Source organism: Chelonus insularis, unplaced genomic scaffold, assembly GCF_013357705.1.
Source record: "Chelonus insularis isolate UGA/USDA-ARS -01 unplaced genomic scaffold, ASM1335770v1 contig_398_pilon, whole genome shotgun sequence".
In the NCBI taxonomy this organism is placed as follows: Eukaryota; Metazoa; Arthropoda; class Insecta; order Hymenoptera; family Braconidae; genus Chelonus; species Chelonus insularis.
Window position 1 is genome coordinate 419,989 of NW_023276553.1, and position 17,575 is coordinate 437,563.

The 17,575-nt window shown below is 29.9% G+C and overlaps 5 protein-coding genes across 6 annotated transcripts; 3 read left to right on the forward strand and 2 right to left on the reverse strand.

Annotated features, from left to right (window-relative positions):
* Nucleotides 1-430: 430 nt before the first annotated feature.
* LOC118067910 (acyl-CoA-binding protein homolog) lies at nucleotides 431-1,329 on the forward strand. The gene is made up of 3 exons (XM_035084925.1): nucleotides 431-574; nucleotides 890-1,004; nucleotides 1,139-1,329. The coding sequence occupies exons 1-3, from the start codon at nucleotides 560-562 to the stop codon at nucleotides 1,270-1,272; spliced, it is 264 nt and encodes an 87-aa protein (XP_034940816.1). The 5' UTR covers nucleotides 431-559; the 3' UTR covers nucleotides 1,273-1,329.
* Nucleotides 1,330-1,519: 190 nt separating this feature from the next.
* Nucleotides 1,520-2,915, forward strand: LOC118067909 (putative acyl-CoA-binding protein). The gene is made up of 3 exons (XM_035084924.1): nucleotides 1,520-1,886; nucleotides 2,367-2,481; nucleotides 2,550-2,915. Exons 1-3 carry the CDS (start codon nucleotides 1,872-1,874, stop codon nucleotides 2,687-2,689), a joined length of 270 nt encoding a protein of 89 aa, XP_034940815.1. The 5' UTR covers nucleotides 1,520-1,871; the 3' UTR covers nucleotides 2,690-2,915.
* Nucleotides 2,916-3,050: 135 nt separating this feature from the next.
* On the reverse strand, nucleotides 3,051-9,190 carry LOC118067906 (dnaJ homolog subfamily B member 6-like). Its single transcript, XM_035084920.1, has 8 exons — nucleotides 9,101-9,190; nucleotides 8,758-8,991; nucleotides 5,365-5,489; nucleotides 4,962-5,071; nucleotides 4,683-4,859; nucleotides 4,330-4,576; nucleotides 4,134-4,223; nucleotides 3,051-3,819 (listed from the first exon to the last, which is right to left on the reverse strand). The coding sequence occupies exons 3-8, from the start codon at nucleotides 5,427-5,429 to the stop codon at nucleotides 3,651-3,653; spliced, it is 858 nt and encodes a 285-aa protein (XP_034940811.1). The 5' UTR covers nucleotides 5,430-5,489; nucleotides 8,758-8,991; nucleotides 9,101-9,190; the 3' UTR covers nucleotides 3,051-3,650.
* An 83-nt stretch (nucleotides 9,191-9,273) lies between these two features.
* LOC118067904 (trichohyalin-like) lies at nucleotides 9,274-16,123 on the forward strand. Of its 2 annotated transcripts, XM_035084914.1 has the most exons (7): nucleotides 9,274-9,630; nucleotides 9,802-9,914; nucleotides 11,222-11,464; nucleotides 11,548-11,801; nucleotides 11,890-12,031; nucleotides 12,115-12,356; nucleotides 12,435-16,123. In XM_035084914.1, the coding sequence occupies exons 1-7, from the start codon at nucleotides 9,558-9,560 to the stop codon at nucleotides 15,814-15,816; spliced, it is 4,449 nt and encodes a 1,482-aa protein (XP_034940805.1). In that variant the 5' UTR covers nucleotides 9,274-9,557; the 3' UTR covers nucleotides 15,817-16,123. The 2 variants fall into 2 exon arrangements, with proteins under 2 accessions (XP_034940805.1, XP_034940806.1); XM_035084915.1 differs by lacking the exons at nucleotides 9,274-9,630; nucleotides 9,802-9,914 and adding an exon at nucleotides 10,266-10,803.
* Nucleotides 16,124-16,354: 231 nt separating this feature from the next.
* Nucleotides 16,355-16,795, reverse strand: LOC118067898 (probable peptide chain release factor C12orf65, mitochondrial). Its single transcript, XM_035084905.1, has one exon. The coding sequence runs from the start codon at nucleotides 16,793-16,795 to the stop codon at nucleotides 16,355-16,357; it is 441 nt and encodes a 146-aa protein (XP_034940796.1).
* Nucleotides 16,796-17,575: the final 780 nt, after the last annotated feature.

Consider the following 17,575-nt stretch of genomic DNA (forward strand, 5'->3'; position numbering starts at 1 on the left):
ATTGAAAATTGAACTTTAAGAACAAGTATTTTATCATAATAATAGTAATAATCAATTAACAAGTTTATTCAGGATAATTACTCTTTTTACTATAGGCATTTTAATAACAGCTATCAAATATTTATATGAAATATTTTTATTGGAGTAAAAGATTATTTTTCAATTATTTTTGGAGTTGGATGAGTGATAAGAATAACATATTATTAAATGTATTCTCTAAAATTATAGATTAGTTTTCATGTTGATAATAATCAAAAGGGAATGATTTCAAAAAGATAATGACTAAAGATAATATTAAGACTATTTAGACATTATTGATAAACGTGTATTTAATTACTCAATAGATTGTCATACACCTTTGACACTAATGAATCCCCTCTTACATGGTAGGACTTTGACACTTCTAGCTGGTTCCGAGCAATTTATATTGTGGAACAGTTATGTTGCAGAAAAACAGCAACTGGTAAATGCTAAGTCAGTAGAGGAGAAGCTGAAGAATACCTCAGACTATCAACACAAGAGTTAAAAGAAGATCTTTATTGGAAATAAAATAGACAACATGACGATAGATCAGGTACTTTTGTTTTCATAATTTTATTATGATTATTGTTGAAATCATCAGATATTTAAAATTCTCCGTTGTCATAATCTTGACATGAAATTCAATAAGACCTTGAAAATTCACAATTATTTTCGTAATAAAAATATTTTATAAATTTCGTGGTGTTATTATTTTATCATTCTTTATTGATTAAGCATAACTTTGTAATTCTTAGAAATTTCATATTGCTTTTTATTCTTGAAAAATAATATTGCAAATGAATGTTTACATATTTTGTTTCAATAAAAATTTTTAAACATTACCTTTAATCATTTCAATTCATTATAGGATTTTGAAAAAGCAGCTGAAGATGTGAAGAATTTATCAAAACGGCCTTCTGATGATGAACTATTAGAATTATATGCATTATTCAAGCAAGCCACAGTTGGTGACGTTAATACAGGTGAGTATATAACCATCATACCATTTATAAATTATGCACTAGCTCATGGTAAGCTGGTTTGTTTTTTATTTTATACTTCAATAAATTTTAATATCGCACAAATGAAATAATATTTTTTTTTTATTCAAAATTAGCTCGTCCTGGAGTATTCGATATGAAAGGAAAAGCTAAATGGGATCGTTGGAATAGTAAGAAAGGAACATCACAGGAAAATGCTAAAAAATCTTATATAACATATGCAGCTGGACTTCTTGCTACTTACAAATAAAATAATTTATGTAAATGAGTATCTATATTAATACAAAGAAACCAAAAAAATAGAATAGTTAATTTACAACTATTTTATACCTTACAAAAAATTTATACACTGAATTTACGATTTCTTTGGAAAATTAAATAGATAAAAATTTAATCAACTTTTCATACATTTTTATTATCATCAGATATTGACTCCAGTTTTCTATAATTGTTAAGAGTTGTTGATTAGATGCTTGTTATAAATATAATAGCACATCATTGCATTTGTAACTAGATTATAAATAATTTTATTTTATACTAGTTATTTTTGCAATTATATTTTGCATCAGTTTTATAGATATTGACTAATCACATGTCCCCACGTTGTATAGACGTGCAGTATATTATATATATATTACTTACGTGTACTTTTCGTACTTACACATCATTTAAAAGTAGTGCAATACAGCTATATAGTCTTTCTTATGGTGCTAGATGGAACTCTAACCTTCATTTCTTCGAATTTATCATAAAGAAATTATTATATTTTGTTGCTATATTTCAAAAATATAATTAACATATTTCTATATTATTGAGGTGTGAGTCATTTACCGAATATTTGGATCAAACATGTCTTTAACTGAGGTAAATATTTGATTATTTTCCTTGTAAATTATAACTTTCTAAAAGTTATAACTTTATAACCATACTTGTTTTCGTGTGTTGAAAATAATTTTTCAAGTTTTAAAATTATGCAATAAAAAATATTGATGCAAATGTATATTTCAATACATTATAAAGGTTATCCGCTATATCAAGGTCATGTATCGTGCCTACAAATGTTTATTTTTTTATTTGTATTCTGAATATTAAATAATATAGCAGTAAATGAATATGTTTATTAACAGATTTATCTTTCAATGTTATTGAATTATTGGTATTTTTAAATTAATTATTCAACAAGAACTTTGAATAAAAGATTTAATATTTATGGTTATTTAGGTAATTTTTTAACTTAACTGAAGTTTTAGAAGATAATAGATAAATTAATAAATCTTTTATTTATATTCGATTCATTTTCCAGACTTTTTTCTTTAAATTTTATTGTTAATTGTTAACTTTCAGAAATTTGAGAAAGCAGCTGAAGAAGTTAAAGAATTGGCATCTACTCCTGCTGATGCTGATTTACTGGAACTTTATGCACTTTATAAACAAGCTTGTGTTGGAGATTGCAATACAGGTACACACATAATTTTTAGATAAACAAATTAGCTATTAAAATCATCCTTAAATCAATTATTTTAACAGAACGCCCAGGAATGTTAGACTTTAAAGGAAAAAAGAAATGGGATGCATGGAATGGAAAAAAAGGAATAAATCAAGATGAAGCCAAAGAAAAATATGTCGCCAAAGTAAAGGAATTGATAGAGACTCTTGGAAAAAAATAAATTCTGATGAGAATACTGATAATACATGGAAGCACAACTTGAAACAGTATTCATTGGCACTCGCTTAGCTTTTTATATATTTTATATATACAACTCTATTTAGCTTCAAAAAAATATTCGATATGACAAAAGTCAATTAAATATTCAAAATTTAGTAAAAAATATCATCACACAAGCATTTTCAAAGGACAAGGAATTGAAAAATAAAATTACAATCAATGGATATTAAGAGTGTATTTGTTTAAACTTAAATTCTATTCCTTACCATTATATACACATAGATAATAAAATGATTAGAAAAAAATGGACTAATATTGAATGTTTTGAACGTAATAAAGAAATAAATTCGTTTCAAAATGAATGAAAATTTTTTCTCCAGATTATATTTTTAGCGCCATACAATGGCTATGTTTTACATGGATAACAATTGCTGTGGTAATTATAATTCCCAGGCTTTTACATCTATGATTCGTATGGTTACATTTTCTTAAATTTTAATGATTATCATTGAAATATCTAGATAAGTTTGTCAGAGATAATGACTTCCAATCCCTTAATTCTTAATAATTAGGATCTTCAGTGATGATTATACTAAAGTATTTTATTATTTAAAAACATATTGAATGGAAAAGAATGAAATTATTCGACTAAAACACTATATCCTCATACAAAACCTTAGTGCAGAACATTCCCCAAATTATTTTCATAAATTATCATAAAGATGAATAAATAAAAGTACTAAAGATTAATCATCGGCGGATATATTGAATTTTTTATACTTTGGATTTTATTCAATGCAGTCACAGTAACACTATAATGTGTGATTTTTAAGCTAAAACCCTTAGTAATAGACTGATAAGCCGAGATTATAGAGAGAAAGAACAGTTCGACAAAAAAAAAATAACCAAGACTTAATGAATTATTTTAATTGATTGGTCAAATCACTGGATCTCACTTATATTCACTTTCGTTTATTTTTCTCGTGCTTCATGATTGTATGGTGATGTGATTTTGTCCTGTTTTTTTCCATGTGTGGTATTTTAGACTGACTACCATGACCGATACTACTTGAGGATGATGTATCAGCAATTTTGTCATTTACTTGACGACTCGTCGATGCTTCATTCAACCTAATAAACAAGATATGTATGACATTTTTAAACATCATGAATTTTATTTAGCAGATGAGCCAATTATTATCATATAGCCAATTATTTATTTGTCTTATCGTTTTTGGGTTAGAATTAATGTTAGATTTTAAACAGATAAATTCAATTATGTAAGGCATCGACCAGTATCTTGTTATGATTATTGTTTAGCCATAAAGAAGAAGTAGAATTGTTTAATGGAGTTAAAATTGAAATACCAGTGATGAATTAATTGAAAATTAGATATACTTAATTAAGGTTAAGCATGAATAATTATGATAATAATTTAACTGTACGTGATAGATTGAGGAACGCCGTTGACGGTTTTAGATTTTAAGACATCATTTTCATAAAACATGATAGTCTCCTTGCCTCCTTCAACAACCCTAAAATAAAAATATTATTAATGTAAGTAAATTGATAATATCTTTTACGGCAATAAGTTGCTTATATGTACATATAGTTTTCTTATTGTTTTCAAAATAAACTTACTTTTGTGTAGTTATTTTCTTCCCATTAATAAATCGTGTTGAAGTATTTATTTTACGCACGGATGCACCAGAAGGAGCTCCTACATTTGCTGCAAAACTGTTAAATGAAGCGAACACATCTGGAGTAGGTCCGAAAAATCCAAATGGCGATGAAAGACTGAGATCTAAAGCTCCAAAAGGAGAATGTAAATGATGTCGTACATTATTATGTCTATGGCCCATGTGATGACCCATCTGTCCATTTAGAACTAAAAACAAAATATAAAAAGGTTGAATTAATTGAATAAATTACCGAGAAATAAAAGAATTATTAATCATAATGTAGAAGTAGGCTTTTCTTTATTATTTACTTACCGTCAAATAAATCATCAAATGGAGAACCATGGAAGAATTCTCGGAAAACTTCCTCTGGATCTCTGAAAGCGAACCATTCACGGAAGTGAGGTTCAAAGTCATCTTCATGTCTGCGTTTATTTCCTGGAATTTGCAGGCCTTCTTTGCCATACTGGTCATAAATTTTCCTTTTCTTTTCTGTTAACCAAAAAGATGATAATCATATTTTTATCATTTAGAATCATCTCGCGTAGCAAGTTATAATTATTCCATATAGAACAATTTATGAAAATGACTCACCATCAACTAATACTTCATATGCCTCTGAGATTTCTTTAAACCTCCTTGTAGATTCTTCAAGATTGTTAGGGTTTTTATCTGGATGCCATTTAAGAGCTAATTTGCGGTATCTGAATAAATAACAAATATTGAGTAATTAGTAGAGAGAAAAGCAGAACGAAGACAAATAAATGAAAAAATTGAAAAAAAATTTGCAGTGTTGTAGGGTCGAAAACCTCTTCGCCATGATAACAACCTTGGCCGTAGTAATGGAAGTTCTCAACAAGAACGACCTTTAATTCAACTCTTTTAATATCTTATTCATAAATCGAACATTTCACAAATATATTAAAGTAATTAATGAACTTTCTTTTCTCATCTTTGGCTTTTATTCTAACTTGGATTAAATTTCATCTATACTTACGCTTTTTTTATTTCCACAGCCGTAGCCGACCGTGACACATCAAGAGTTCTGTAGTAGTCTACCATGATCTTTGTTTGTCTACGCCGATATTTGAGTTACTCGCTATAGCGAGTCGGCAGGACCACCTGTAAAAAATAATAATATTATTATTGTCATGTCTTCATATGTCACATATTTGAATTGACACACATTTCTTTTATAGCCTGAGGATCGAACTTGTTCTTGCTCTACTGACCTCTATTAAATAATAAAACCACGATAGGTCTAAGTTCTATATATAATTGTTACGATAGTCCCGACAATTGGTTACCAATTAGACTTTCAAACTTCTTTTCTTTTATCATACTTGTTAAAGTTAACGTCCAGTTATTATAATTTATTTTCTATTAGTATTTTATGACAAAAAAAATTAATCGTGTTTCATTCAATAAATATATGACTATTTCCAACAGTTAAGTTTCCTCTATGAAGTTTTTACGATCTATAAACAAAAACAAGTAATTAACTGATAATCACTGATAATTAATTGGTGATGAATAATAATAGTGAATACATTATATTTATGGCATTTATTGGAGCCAAATTTGTGTTATGAATTTTCTTTTTCTAAATAAAATTGTGATTAATGATTTGTACTTAATGCATTTTTTTTAAATAAAAAAAAATATAGTATATAAATTATAATCCATTATAATAATTAGTATTTTCAAGAAACTAATATGTCTTCAATGTATAAAAAAATAACCAGAAAAAAAAATTCCAACAAATAATATATTATGTGGTATAAATGTATGTTTATTATAGCTAAAATATTTTATTTTACATTAAACCTAAATCTTCTCAAACATACATATGTCTCTGGTTAATTGATGAGTAGAGCTGAATTGTTTGAAAAAAGTAATTTTGTTTTCATTCATTTAGGTATTAGATTATTGACCGCAACAGTGGTAATCCTTGTATTTCAGATCTATTTAAAGCATCTTAATGATTTTTTATTTAATTTTAATTAATATACCTAAATTTTCACCGAAAATACTAGAAAATGATGAATAATTATTCAAACGAAAAGAAAATAAAAAGACTTGGCAAATAAAATTTGAAAAAACCCTTCAAATACGAGCCTTTGCCAAGGAAATATCTAAAGTTAACCACGTCAGAATAGCACAAAATGCGGAGGTGGAGGTCACATATCTTTGCTACGATGTTATAAATTTATTTACTGATCACATTTATCAAACTCTCAGAAAAAATAAACATTGTCATTGATTGATGAATTAAAATATTAAAAAAAAATGATAAAGGGTTTTCATATTTTCCTATAAATTTTTCCTGCTGACCTCGACTCTAACTCTGTCCCCGTCCTCATCATCAACGTATGACCATAGATTTGTGGACGATTTTACACGTGGGTCGTCGTGGGCGCGTCTCCAACAATTGGACCGACATCAACATTTTTTTTTATTTCATTGAAGAGAGCTTCAAGTAAAGTGTCGGCATAATTGATGTGATATTCATTCTCATTAGTGTGAGTCGAGTCTTGATATGTAGTAAAGCATTATCATTAGTCATTGCGGATAAGCTTGTTTAGTTGGTTGAGTTCTTCCAGCGGAAGGAAAAGCGGAAAAACATGTCAAGTTTCTTGATTATTAAAAAGAGAAGTACGAGAAGGTTTTAAAGGCAAGTGGATAGCAATGTGTTAGCGAGGTGGGCGTCCTCAACGGTGTCGAGTTGGTGCGTGACGTCAGTCATACATATTTGGCCAGCGAACGTATCGATGGATATCATTTTGAACCAGTACAAATCATCTACAATCAACTCACCCACAATTATGCTCCAACATTGATCTAATCTGCATTCATGAGCAATCAAGTTAGCACAGTATCTAGCAGGACAACATGTAAAGGCCTCTTGATAGAGCCCATGAATGTTTTGACAAGTCTAATAAATTATAGTGAATCATAATTTTTTTCTATGGATCAATTTTTTGCTCGCTATCTTTCGAGAAAGGAAAAAATATATAAATGAGACACTGATGAATTATAATAACTGTTAAGTAATCAGTCGTAGGCGAAACGAAAATTCTGTTTGCGAAAGCGAAATTTTAAATCAAGTAACATATCTTTTTTAGCTACATAATCTTCGTATCTTCCTTAGGTAATAAGATCACAGTTACATATTCAACGTAGAATGCCAAACAGATTTAATTTCAATGAGTGATCACTAGATTGAAAGCTAACTTATACTTGAAAAATTTAACCTTAAAAAAAATGACAAACATAAATACAAGCATTCAAACTCATATCAACAATTAATTAATCAGTCTATATACAAGCAATGAAGTAATTAATCAATAATGAATGTTTGCTCCAAATTGATTTAACAATCAATTATTGAAGTGATTGAATAAAAAAAAACTATTTGAGGAAATTTGTCTGTTTGGAATATTCCATTGTTTGTCTTGTCCTTGAACCGAATGATACACCACGAGGATCTTTGAAGTCGAGAGTCGAATTATGACCAATAGAATGCATCGTAGCTTCTTAACTATTCCTTTTATGCCAATTGATGATCGATTATCACAATCGAGAACTATCTCTTCTATTTGATTTAACTTATCTTATCTATCCTGTATACCTCATTTTCCCACTTGTTTGGTTTTCATTTCATTTAATATGGCAGCGTTATAGTTTATAGTTCTAGTGACGCTGCAATCGACAAAACTCTAATTGACAAAAGTACTATGGAAACGACTCTTATTAGTACTGATAATACAATTATTAACTGATGACTTAATTTTTTTCCATTCATTATTATCAATTTTATTAGCAGACAATTGATTAAGATTTATATCATTGTTACATTAAATTGAATAAATAAATGTAATAATATTGAAAAAAATTAGTATATTTAAAGAAGTATTAATCAAGAAAATATCTAGATTTATATCTGATAATATATAGCTTACTGGAAGCTCAAGGTTTAAACATGACTAATTTATTTTTACAACATCATCGAGGCTTCATGATTGCCAAATAATATCCTTCCTGATATAGGATTAGAAAACGAGCTACAAAAAGTGATTGCACACCATTTGGCTGTAGTATAGATTAGGGAAAAAGCAAAAATGACGACGTCGCATCTTCTAAAAACAATAAAGAGCACAAATAAATATCTTTTAAATGATTTTTTGTAAACTCATCATCCGATAGTCATTTTTCATGATTAGCCTAAAAGGAATATCGATTGAAATTGAAGAAAAAGTTTCCGTAGGAGTGAGTAACTGAATTAGTAAATATGTAATGCCTCTGCGCTATCTCAACGACGAAGAATAGAAATTTCTGGACAAATTACATGATCAGAATATAAGGATATCAAATAATAATGTTTACTTACCAGGTCACAGTCACTAGTTATCACAAATAAAATACACTGAATTGTCAAATCACTTCCTTATTATAACTTTTTTAATATTGTAACCACAGTCTCACTCCGTGGATGGACGTAACGGACGAGACTTTACGACAAAGGTGGAGAAAATCGACTGAAACTTGAACTTAGCTACATACACGTACGACCCAAGCAACGCTTTTGTTATTGAGCCAATATGGCAGCTTTCAGTGGAATTATCTAGAAATTTATAATTTAGTTTTAAGTGCTCATAAAGCGTCACAATGATGATATTTTATATGGCAAATAATAATTTTTATTTTTTCCTATTGAATAATTTTTTTTTCACCTAAAAATCAAATAGAAATTTATTGAAAATGAATAAAGAAAATACAAGAATTTATAGTTATGAAAACTCTTCCAAACTAATCAGTTACAGTATAGCCAACTTGACGAAAATATAATTTTCAAGAGATTCTATCGACAGTTGTCTAAACTGCAAATAACTTTTTGATAGTTTGCTGTGTTCATCACACGACTTTTAGAGCATCCCTTCATATGATAAACGGACCAGGGCTTTGAATTTCCATTAATATTATTATTACATAGTTATGGATATCAAATATTTGTGTTTTATCTAAGAAATGAGTGAATTATTATTGATACATTCAAGAACTTTGTAGAAGTTATTCGAATGTTAATGGTTCAGTGAATCGTTTATTATCATTCTCTGTGAGAATGGAAAGTGTTTTAATATTTATTAAAATTAGTGTGAAGGAAATAATATCACGGTGTATCCATTAGGAATGGTATCGCCGTCTAAAATTCAACAGCAGAAACAAAAACAATTATCAAACGACAAGAAATTACGTCAATCTCGTTAGTATTTATTTTCAATTCTGAAATAGTATGAAACATATTTTTTATATGTCAATATTGAATTTTCCTCTTCATTTATAATCTTTATTTATATGAATTGCTATTTATTTTTTATTATTTAAAAATTCAAAAATTATGCATAAATTGAAATAACTATCTTTCTATTTATAGGTCTTGTACTACAAAAAGGAAATAAGCCTTTGGAAAAGAAAAAATTTTATCTTGATCTCAAAAGCCATGTGTTATCAAATAAATTCGAGACAAGGATAAAAGAATTAGGAGGTGTAAGTATTTGACATAATTTATAATATCAACTTCAAGATAAATTTCAGTAATTTAAATCTTGTATTTTAATTAATAATTTTAATAATTAATCAGCTGTCTTCCCGCCAATTTTTCCTAGCCTCAAAATCGTCAAGATACAATCAAGTCGAATAACATTATTTAATAGGAAAAAATGATTGAAAATTGTCAAGAATATTTAGTTGAGTGAGTTACATATTTTCTTGCTTTAGTCATTCCAAGAACTTGATGGCAAAGCAAATATTTTACCCCCCTCACACAAATAGATTGTGTTGACAACGACGATGTGTATGAAAAAGGTAGTAAGTAGGCGTAGGTACCCGCGGGCTGCACTTTATGGAATTTCAAGCATCATCCTGCGCCACCTTGTGAGAGCTACCCAAACAAATCCTACAAACGATTCGGGTTCTGCAATGAGGCTTTTTGAAAAATCTCACTAGTAAAAAAAAGGGTTTAATAACTATAAATAAATCAATAAAATATTTTGTGATAAAAAGATAGGTTAATTAGTTTAAACAATTGTTTAAAAAAAGTAAAGCGCCGCCTCCAGGACTGAGTAGCAAGCTGTTAACGGCGAATGGCCATTTTGTGCGTGACAGTTCAATAGGAGAGAGTACTTTAGCATTTTTGTTCTAATTTATGATACTATTTTGTTAATGTTACGTTTACAAACATTATCAAATGACTTGATGTAATTATAACGTGATCAATCGATAGTTTTTTTTACATTGAAAACTAATGATATTACTAAACTCGTTGAACTCTTGATAAAATAATGTGTAACCGAGTGTTTTATGTGAATGTTGGTGTATTGAGTATGCTTGACATTAGCCAACCATCACCAAGCCAGTAATTCCATCATCGTTTATCGTAAGTGCATTGCTCGCGTAACTATTTCATTATGAATCTTGTACTAGTTTCAGTTTTTTCATTCATTTTTATCTGTGTATGATTGTTCAGTGTTATATACTATAAATGTAGCGTCTACTTTTCGGGCTGTAGATTTTTTTTATGTTTGACATAACTGTGCAATTATGAACTAATCATCGTTATTTAACTAAGTAATAAGGCGTTGCCAACTTTCACGACTCTATAATTGTATTAAATTTATCTTGAATCAATGTGTTTTGTAAACAAATCAGTCACTTATGCTGGTCATCTTTGATCTCACATACAAAAGCCAGTATGTTATTCCTTGCGGCATAATACAAATAAAACAACCATAATCGTATGATTGATATTTTATAATGATATTTTTAATTGAATTTTTCTTTTTTTTTGTTTGCAGAAAGTTGAACTATTTTTAGACCAAAAGGTGACGCTTGTTATAAGCGATAGAACGGAAAAATTTGACCACCGAAACTCTGAAAAGTCAAAATGGGGTTATACCAGCGGAGGGAGCGCGGGACCTCCCTCGCTGAGGAGTGCAGAGGTCCCTACACCAACGTGGACGCCTCCAACATCGTCTTTCAACGGTGAATGTCCTCTCTCGAATTCCACTAATACACGGGGTCACACTGCCCAGAGAACTGTAATTGTTTTCTTCAGTCAATTATGTTTTGTTCTAAGTAGAAAGTGACAGAAAGTTGAATAAAAAGTGTTAATTTTTAACAGAAATCGCGAGTGGATGCAATGTTGGAACGTGCTCTGACACAACCACAACAGTGCTCAGTAGATCCGCTCGACAACGCCTTCAACTGGGGCATACCTATCTGGACTACCGACAAATTGAAAGCTTGGTTAGATAAAATATATGCCTCCATAAAAGACAACAATACTCTGAAAAGTGTTAATCGTATTACTGCACAAAAAGATCTCAAAGTAAAAGAGTTTAAAAAATCATTCATAAAGTTTGAATCATATAAAAGGTAATTTTTCAGTGTATTCTAATAAACCTAAATCTTCTGAATCAAATATAAAAAGAAAATGAATGAGTGCAAAGAAACTTTATTGTAGAGATACAAGACCTGTTTTCTTGGAGTTATCAGTGTGGCCAACGATCAACTTTGACAGTGAAGTGGGATCTTGTCCTTTTGAAACAAAGCCGCGAGAACAGAAAGTTGAAGAAAGGAGTGATAAATTAAAAAACAAAAATAAGGTAAAAATAAATACTATACAGTAAGTAGTATAATTTCATATTTACAAAACATATTAATGTATTTATTTAAATAATTTTTTTAGTCAAAAGAAATGACTCGAAAACCACGAGCTAATGCGACACGTGCTAGACGATCGGAGCAGCTGGTCGCCGGGTATTGTGAAATATGTCGTAGCGATTACAAAGATTTAACAAAACATGTACAAAGTGACAAACATTTAGCATTTGTCCGTAACGATGATAATTTTCTATCGCTTGATACTTTAATAAATGCAGGCGCTAATGTTGAAGCTTTTTTAAAACTTAATCAACCAGATGACGTTGAGTAAGTAATCAATTTGTTCCTAAATTTTTTTTAGTTTGCCTAATATTTTATTTTTATACTGTTATTTTATGTTTATAGGAAAGATTTATTTTCCAATGGGAAAGATAATCTCGACGACGTCATAAGTAACGAAAAGATAAACAAGTCTACCAAATCAGAAATATCTGATTATGATTTAAAAATGGTGCAGTGTAATGGAGATCGCAGGAAATTAAGTCTCAAGTATAATTCTTCTCATAACTTACGTACTCGCATTAAGCATGAAAGTGGTCATCTTTTACGTTCGAAAGGTAGTCCATGGCATGAAAGTGAAAAAAGTGATAAATTTTTTGATAGACTTGAAGGCTATACAATAAAAAAACGTGCAAAAGGGACTATTTGGATCGAAGAGGATGACCCATCAGATAAATGTTCTGATGATGAAAAGAGTGATAAAGAGTCGAAAGCTCCAATAGTTGAAAAAAATCCTCTTAGTGAATTAAATGATGGACGATTAAAAAATAAAGAATGTTATGAACAAACGCCGAAAAAAAATCAGCAATTAAGCAGAATAGAAGATCGAAAAGAAAAAAAGAAAGGCTCTGTTTTATGTGAACAAAAAAGTATTAGTGAAAATGTTAAAGATAAAGACAATCCTTCTGGTGAATTAATTCCTCAAAAACGAAGTGAATATAATTCTAGGTTATCATTAAATGAAGATAAAAAATCACCGAGTAAAGAAATCTTAGTCAATGGAGCATTAAAATCTCTAGTTTCTCCTGCTCAAAAACTAAATAAAGTTGAAACTGTAGAAACTCATGAGGACACAAGAAAAAATGTTGATGATTTAGATAAAAGTGAAACAGAAGAAAATGATGGTGAAAAGAGTACAAAAGTAAATCAACCTAAAGAATGTGAAGCTAAAGAGATTAAAGAAAAGCCAAGGTATAATAGAGGAAATAAACGAAATGTAAGATCTAGGGCACGACAAAGGCTTTCTGTTGAAGAACGTTTAATTGAGGATAATCGTGCTTATTACAAGGTTGAAGTTTTAGGTAATAAGTTAAGATCTAGTGTAGCTCATGTGAGCAATAATCAAAGTCTGCCGGTAAAAGAAGTAGAAAAAGAGAAAGAAGTTAAGAAAGATGATGGTCCATCAAGTGAAAAGCCTGTAGTTGTAAGATTTAAAAGAGTACGAAAGTCGGAATTGTCGTTGCTCAGTGATGAAGCTGAGTCTTTCATGTTCGGAGAATCTAGAAGAGATGATTGGAGTAATTCTAGTGATTGGAATAATGAAAAAAGCAATAGTAGTAGTAGCAGTATTTTACCTAACGATACTGAAAGTGAAGAAGACAATACGAAAGCATCATCGTCAATTATATCATCACCGTCGCGGACTGCAACAACAAACTTGCTCATTAAACAAGAACTTCTTGATGAAGATTCGCAAGATTCCTCTCACACAGGAAGAGCAAGAAAACGAAGACGCACGCAGACTGAGGTGTTGATTAAAGAAAATACTGATTATTATAAATTTGAAACGCCTGGAAGTAGATTAAGGTTTCAGGGTCTCACTACTCCACAATGTAAAGAGTCAGAAGTGCATGAATTAAAAAGTTTGGAAAAATCACCGAACAAAGATCAACCTGAAGGTGAAAATAAAATTGACTCAGTCACAAATACTGAAGAAAAACTTTATCCGTCCAAACCATCAGCTGAAGTTGAAAAAATGAAGTTTTCATTTGAATCAGTTCCGAAATCTGAACCATGGTATCAAACGTATCAAAGACAAGATGAGGGTGCAGAATTCTGGCATTCATTTAGTGATTCAGATGCTAAAAAACCTTTTTTATTGCCATATGAGATTGAAAACTTCCATGAAAATCTTCTTAAAATTTGCCAAAAAAATGAAATGAAAAAGAAAGCTAGATCTAGAGGTCCAAATGGATTGGGACGATCGCCAAGAAAAAGCCCAAGATGTCATGCATCTACTCTTGCAATAATGTCGACTATTATTCGTAAAAGAGAGCAACAGCAACAAACAGTGATTCCTAATGTTGCAGATGAAGAAACAAGATCTGGCGCCAACACTCCGAAACCAGATGCCAAATCCAGTACTGATCTAGAAATTCGCGAAATAGCTAGAAGCATTGATGAAATGTTGAATGTTGAAAATAATCTAGACGACTCGTTTGAATCAGATGTATTGGATGGAAACTTGCAAGTATTAACTGAATCTGAACCATCTGGACCACCACCGAATCTCATTGAATTACTTGATTCTTCATATCAACAATATTTTAATGGGATAGAAAATTCTTCATGTGCTAGTTCTGAATGTGGTGAAGCTGTAACAGAATCTCCTTTGAAACGTCGGAAAAGAAGAAAGAATAGAACAGGATGGCCTGGAATAAGAGCAAGAAAGAAAATGCAAAAATTACCAACAATCCCTGATGTAGATTCAGAAAGAGAAAATGTTCCAGCGAAAACGCCAAATCCGGAAGAAGAGGAAGATGAAGACGAAGATGATGAAGAAGAAGAAGAGGAAGAAGAAGAAGAAAATGTGAGAAATCAACAGAGTATTCTTGAAAGACTGCAAGCACCGAGTATAGTAGAAGCTCCGGATACTTCTCAAGACTCGAGAATAAAATGTAAAACAAACGATTTTCCTGAAAATCAAGTAACGAATGAAGTAGATGCTCACTCCTATGAAAGCGATGATCCATTATCAAAAAAATCGCATCAAACAAATGATGAAAATCATGAAAATGTATTTAGGCAAGATATGCGTATAACGAATAATACGAGGCAACAGATAAGCTCGAAGCTAATGACGCGAAAACGTCAACGAGAATCTGATGCAAGACCGTCTTCCTCAGTTTCTATTGATTCTCATCCAGAGATTAAGAATCATGATCATTTATATAGACAAAAACCAACGTCGGGAATAATATCGAGAAAAAATTATTCAACTGGAACACTATCTAAACGACGACCACGTGATGGAAAAGAAACAAGTACCATCGAAATTAGTGAAGCAGAGTCTACAACTCCATTAGCTGACGGTCAGCAACATCGAGAGTCACCTTGTAAAAAGAAAGACTGTGTTAGCCCGAAAAAACAATCAAAAACAAGGAAAAGACCTCGAAAAAGTACATCAGAAACAAGCTTTGACAATGAAAATTGTAAAAAAGATGAACTTGAAGTTGATGTTGAGTGTAAATTATCAGAACGAGTGAGTTCAGATCCAGTTTCTGGTCCTGAGTTACAGCAAAGACGTTCAAGCATAGAATTCCAACCTGTAGTTAGAGTGATGAAAATTGAGGATCAAGTAGATATGGATCACAATATTTTATCAGTGACCGTGGCAAGTAATCGTCGATTAAGAAGTTCCAGTTCTCCGAAATTGACGAAGTCGCCACCTGCTAAACGCTATAAGCGATCTAAAGGTCCTTTTGGTCGATGGATTAAAAACAGTTGAGATATTTATTCTCTTGATTGTAAATTAAATAAATTTTTTTAATTCGACACTGAACATTATAAAGTTTAGGCTTGAATTTTAAAAATTTATTATTCATATATTGTACAAATTCATATTTGTCAAATGTACTATTTATCGTCATTTTACATATTACTTATAGACTTCGGATTGTATTATTGTAAACATTCTTCTATATAAGTCGTCGATTTTACGACGATATAATAATTGAACTACATTTTTTAACATATTTTTTTTATATAAAATATTTGTTTTCCTTTGATGTTATAAATTTTGCTGTAATCATTGATCAACAAACAACACGCTTCGTGAAAAGTGTAGTGTATTAATTAGTATACGCAAGACTGCATACAATTACAATAGCAATTATTTGCCAGATAAAATTATTATAGTATCTAAGACATGATAGAGAAATCCATACAATATTATTTAAAAATCCATCTTTTACAGTCAATTGTATTATAATTTGTTTTATTTCTCCTTTTAAAATATGTTTACAAATGAAAACAAAATACAAAAATCATTCACAAGAATCACTTTTATCTGTACATTCTCTTTTTTTAAAAGCTTCCTTTAATGCTCTTTTTTTACTCCTTTTGCGATCTGTATCCTTTTCGTGTTTCATTTTTAAAGTTTTTAATTGATTTTCTATGGATAATTCACCATTCATTAAATTATCTAATTTTGTAATTAATAAATCTCGAGCAAGCGTTCGATTTTTTTTTTGATCTCGAGTTTGATGGCATTTAACTACTAGTCCTGTTGGAATATGCTTCAAAACAACAGCATTATTTGTTTTATTGACGGCTTGTCCACCTGGACCACTTCCCTTAACAAAATTTTCTTCTAAATCATTTTCATCAAGTTTTGGAACACGTGAATAATCCAAAGAGCTCTTGAATGACTTCAAACGTACTTGATAACTTAAATATAGAGATGGCAATCGCTTAAACAAGACCATTATTAGTTAAATAATGAGGTGAAAGTATTAGATTATTTTCTGCTCTTTCAAAAGTTGTCGGCCTTTCTAAAAAATGTTATATTCAATGAGTTTAAATAATAATTGTTGAAAAATTTGAGTAAGAAAAATAACTTGATAAAATTACCTGGATATAAAATTGTATGTCATTCTCGTCAGTTAGATCTTTGTTTAAATGAAAATCTTTACGAACTCTAAATCTAAAGTAGCTTTGATCAGTCAATTTTAATTTTTGTCCATATTTCATTAAATCTTTATAAAGTTTTAATGCCTCTATTCGCATGTTTAATTCATCAACTGAAAATTATATTTTATCAAGCTCGAATTGTTCAGATTCGAAATAGTTGTTATATACACATACCATAAACGCAAATAATAAAATTATTTAACAAAAATAACTGGGAACAGAAAACTCCGAAGGAGCTGAATTTTGGTTTTCTTTTTAGTTAGTATTTCGATAATATGGTGGCGCTACTTGTTTATTTGTGATGCGTAGATAATGTAGATTAGCAGTAGTTAGCCGACTGCTGATATATAGGTAAGAATGTGTTGTGTATAGAAACATTCATCGTTTTTAGAGAAAATTAATTTTCTCAGTTATTTTCCGAATAAAATAAACAAATCATGCATATATAAATTATTAATTCAAAATTCTATATAAATTTAAATTCGTAAATAAATAAATGAATAATTTAATAGCCATTGCTTAGCATTCTTTTGATTCACGATGGCTGCAAAAGTTCAATTTTCGGTCTCTATTTT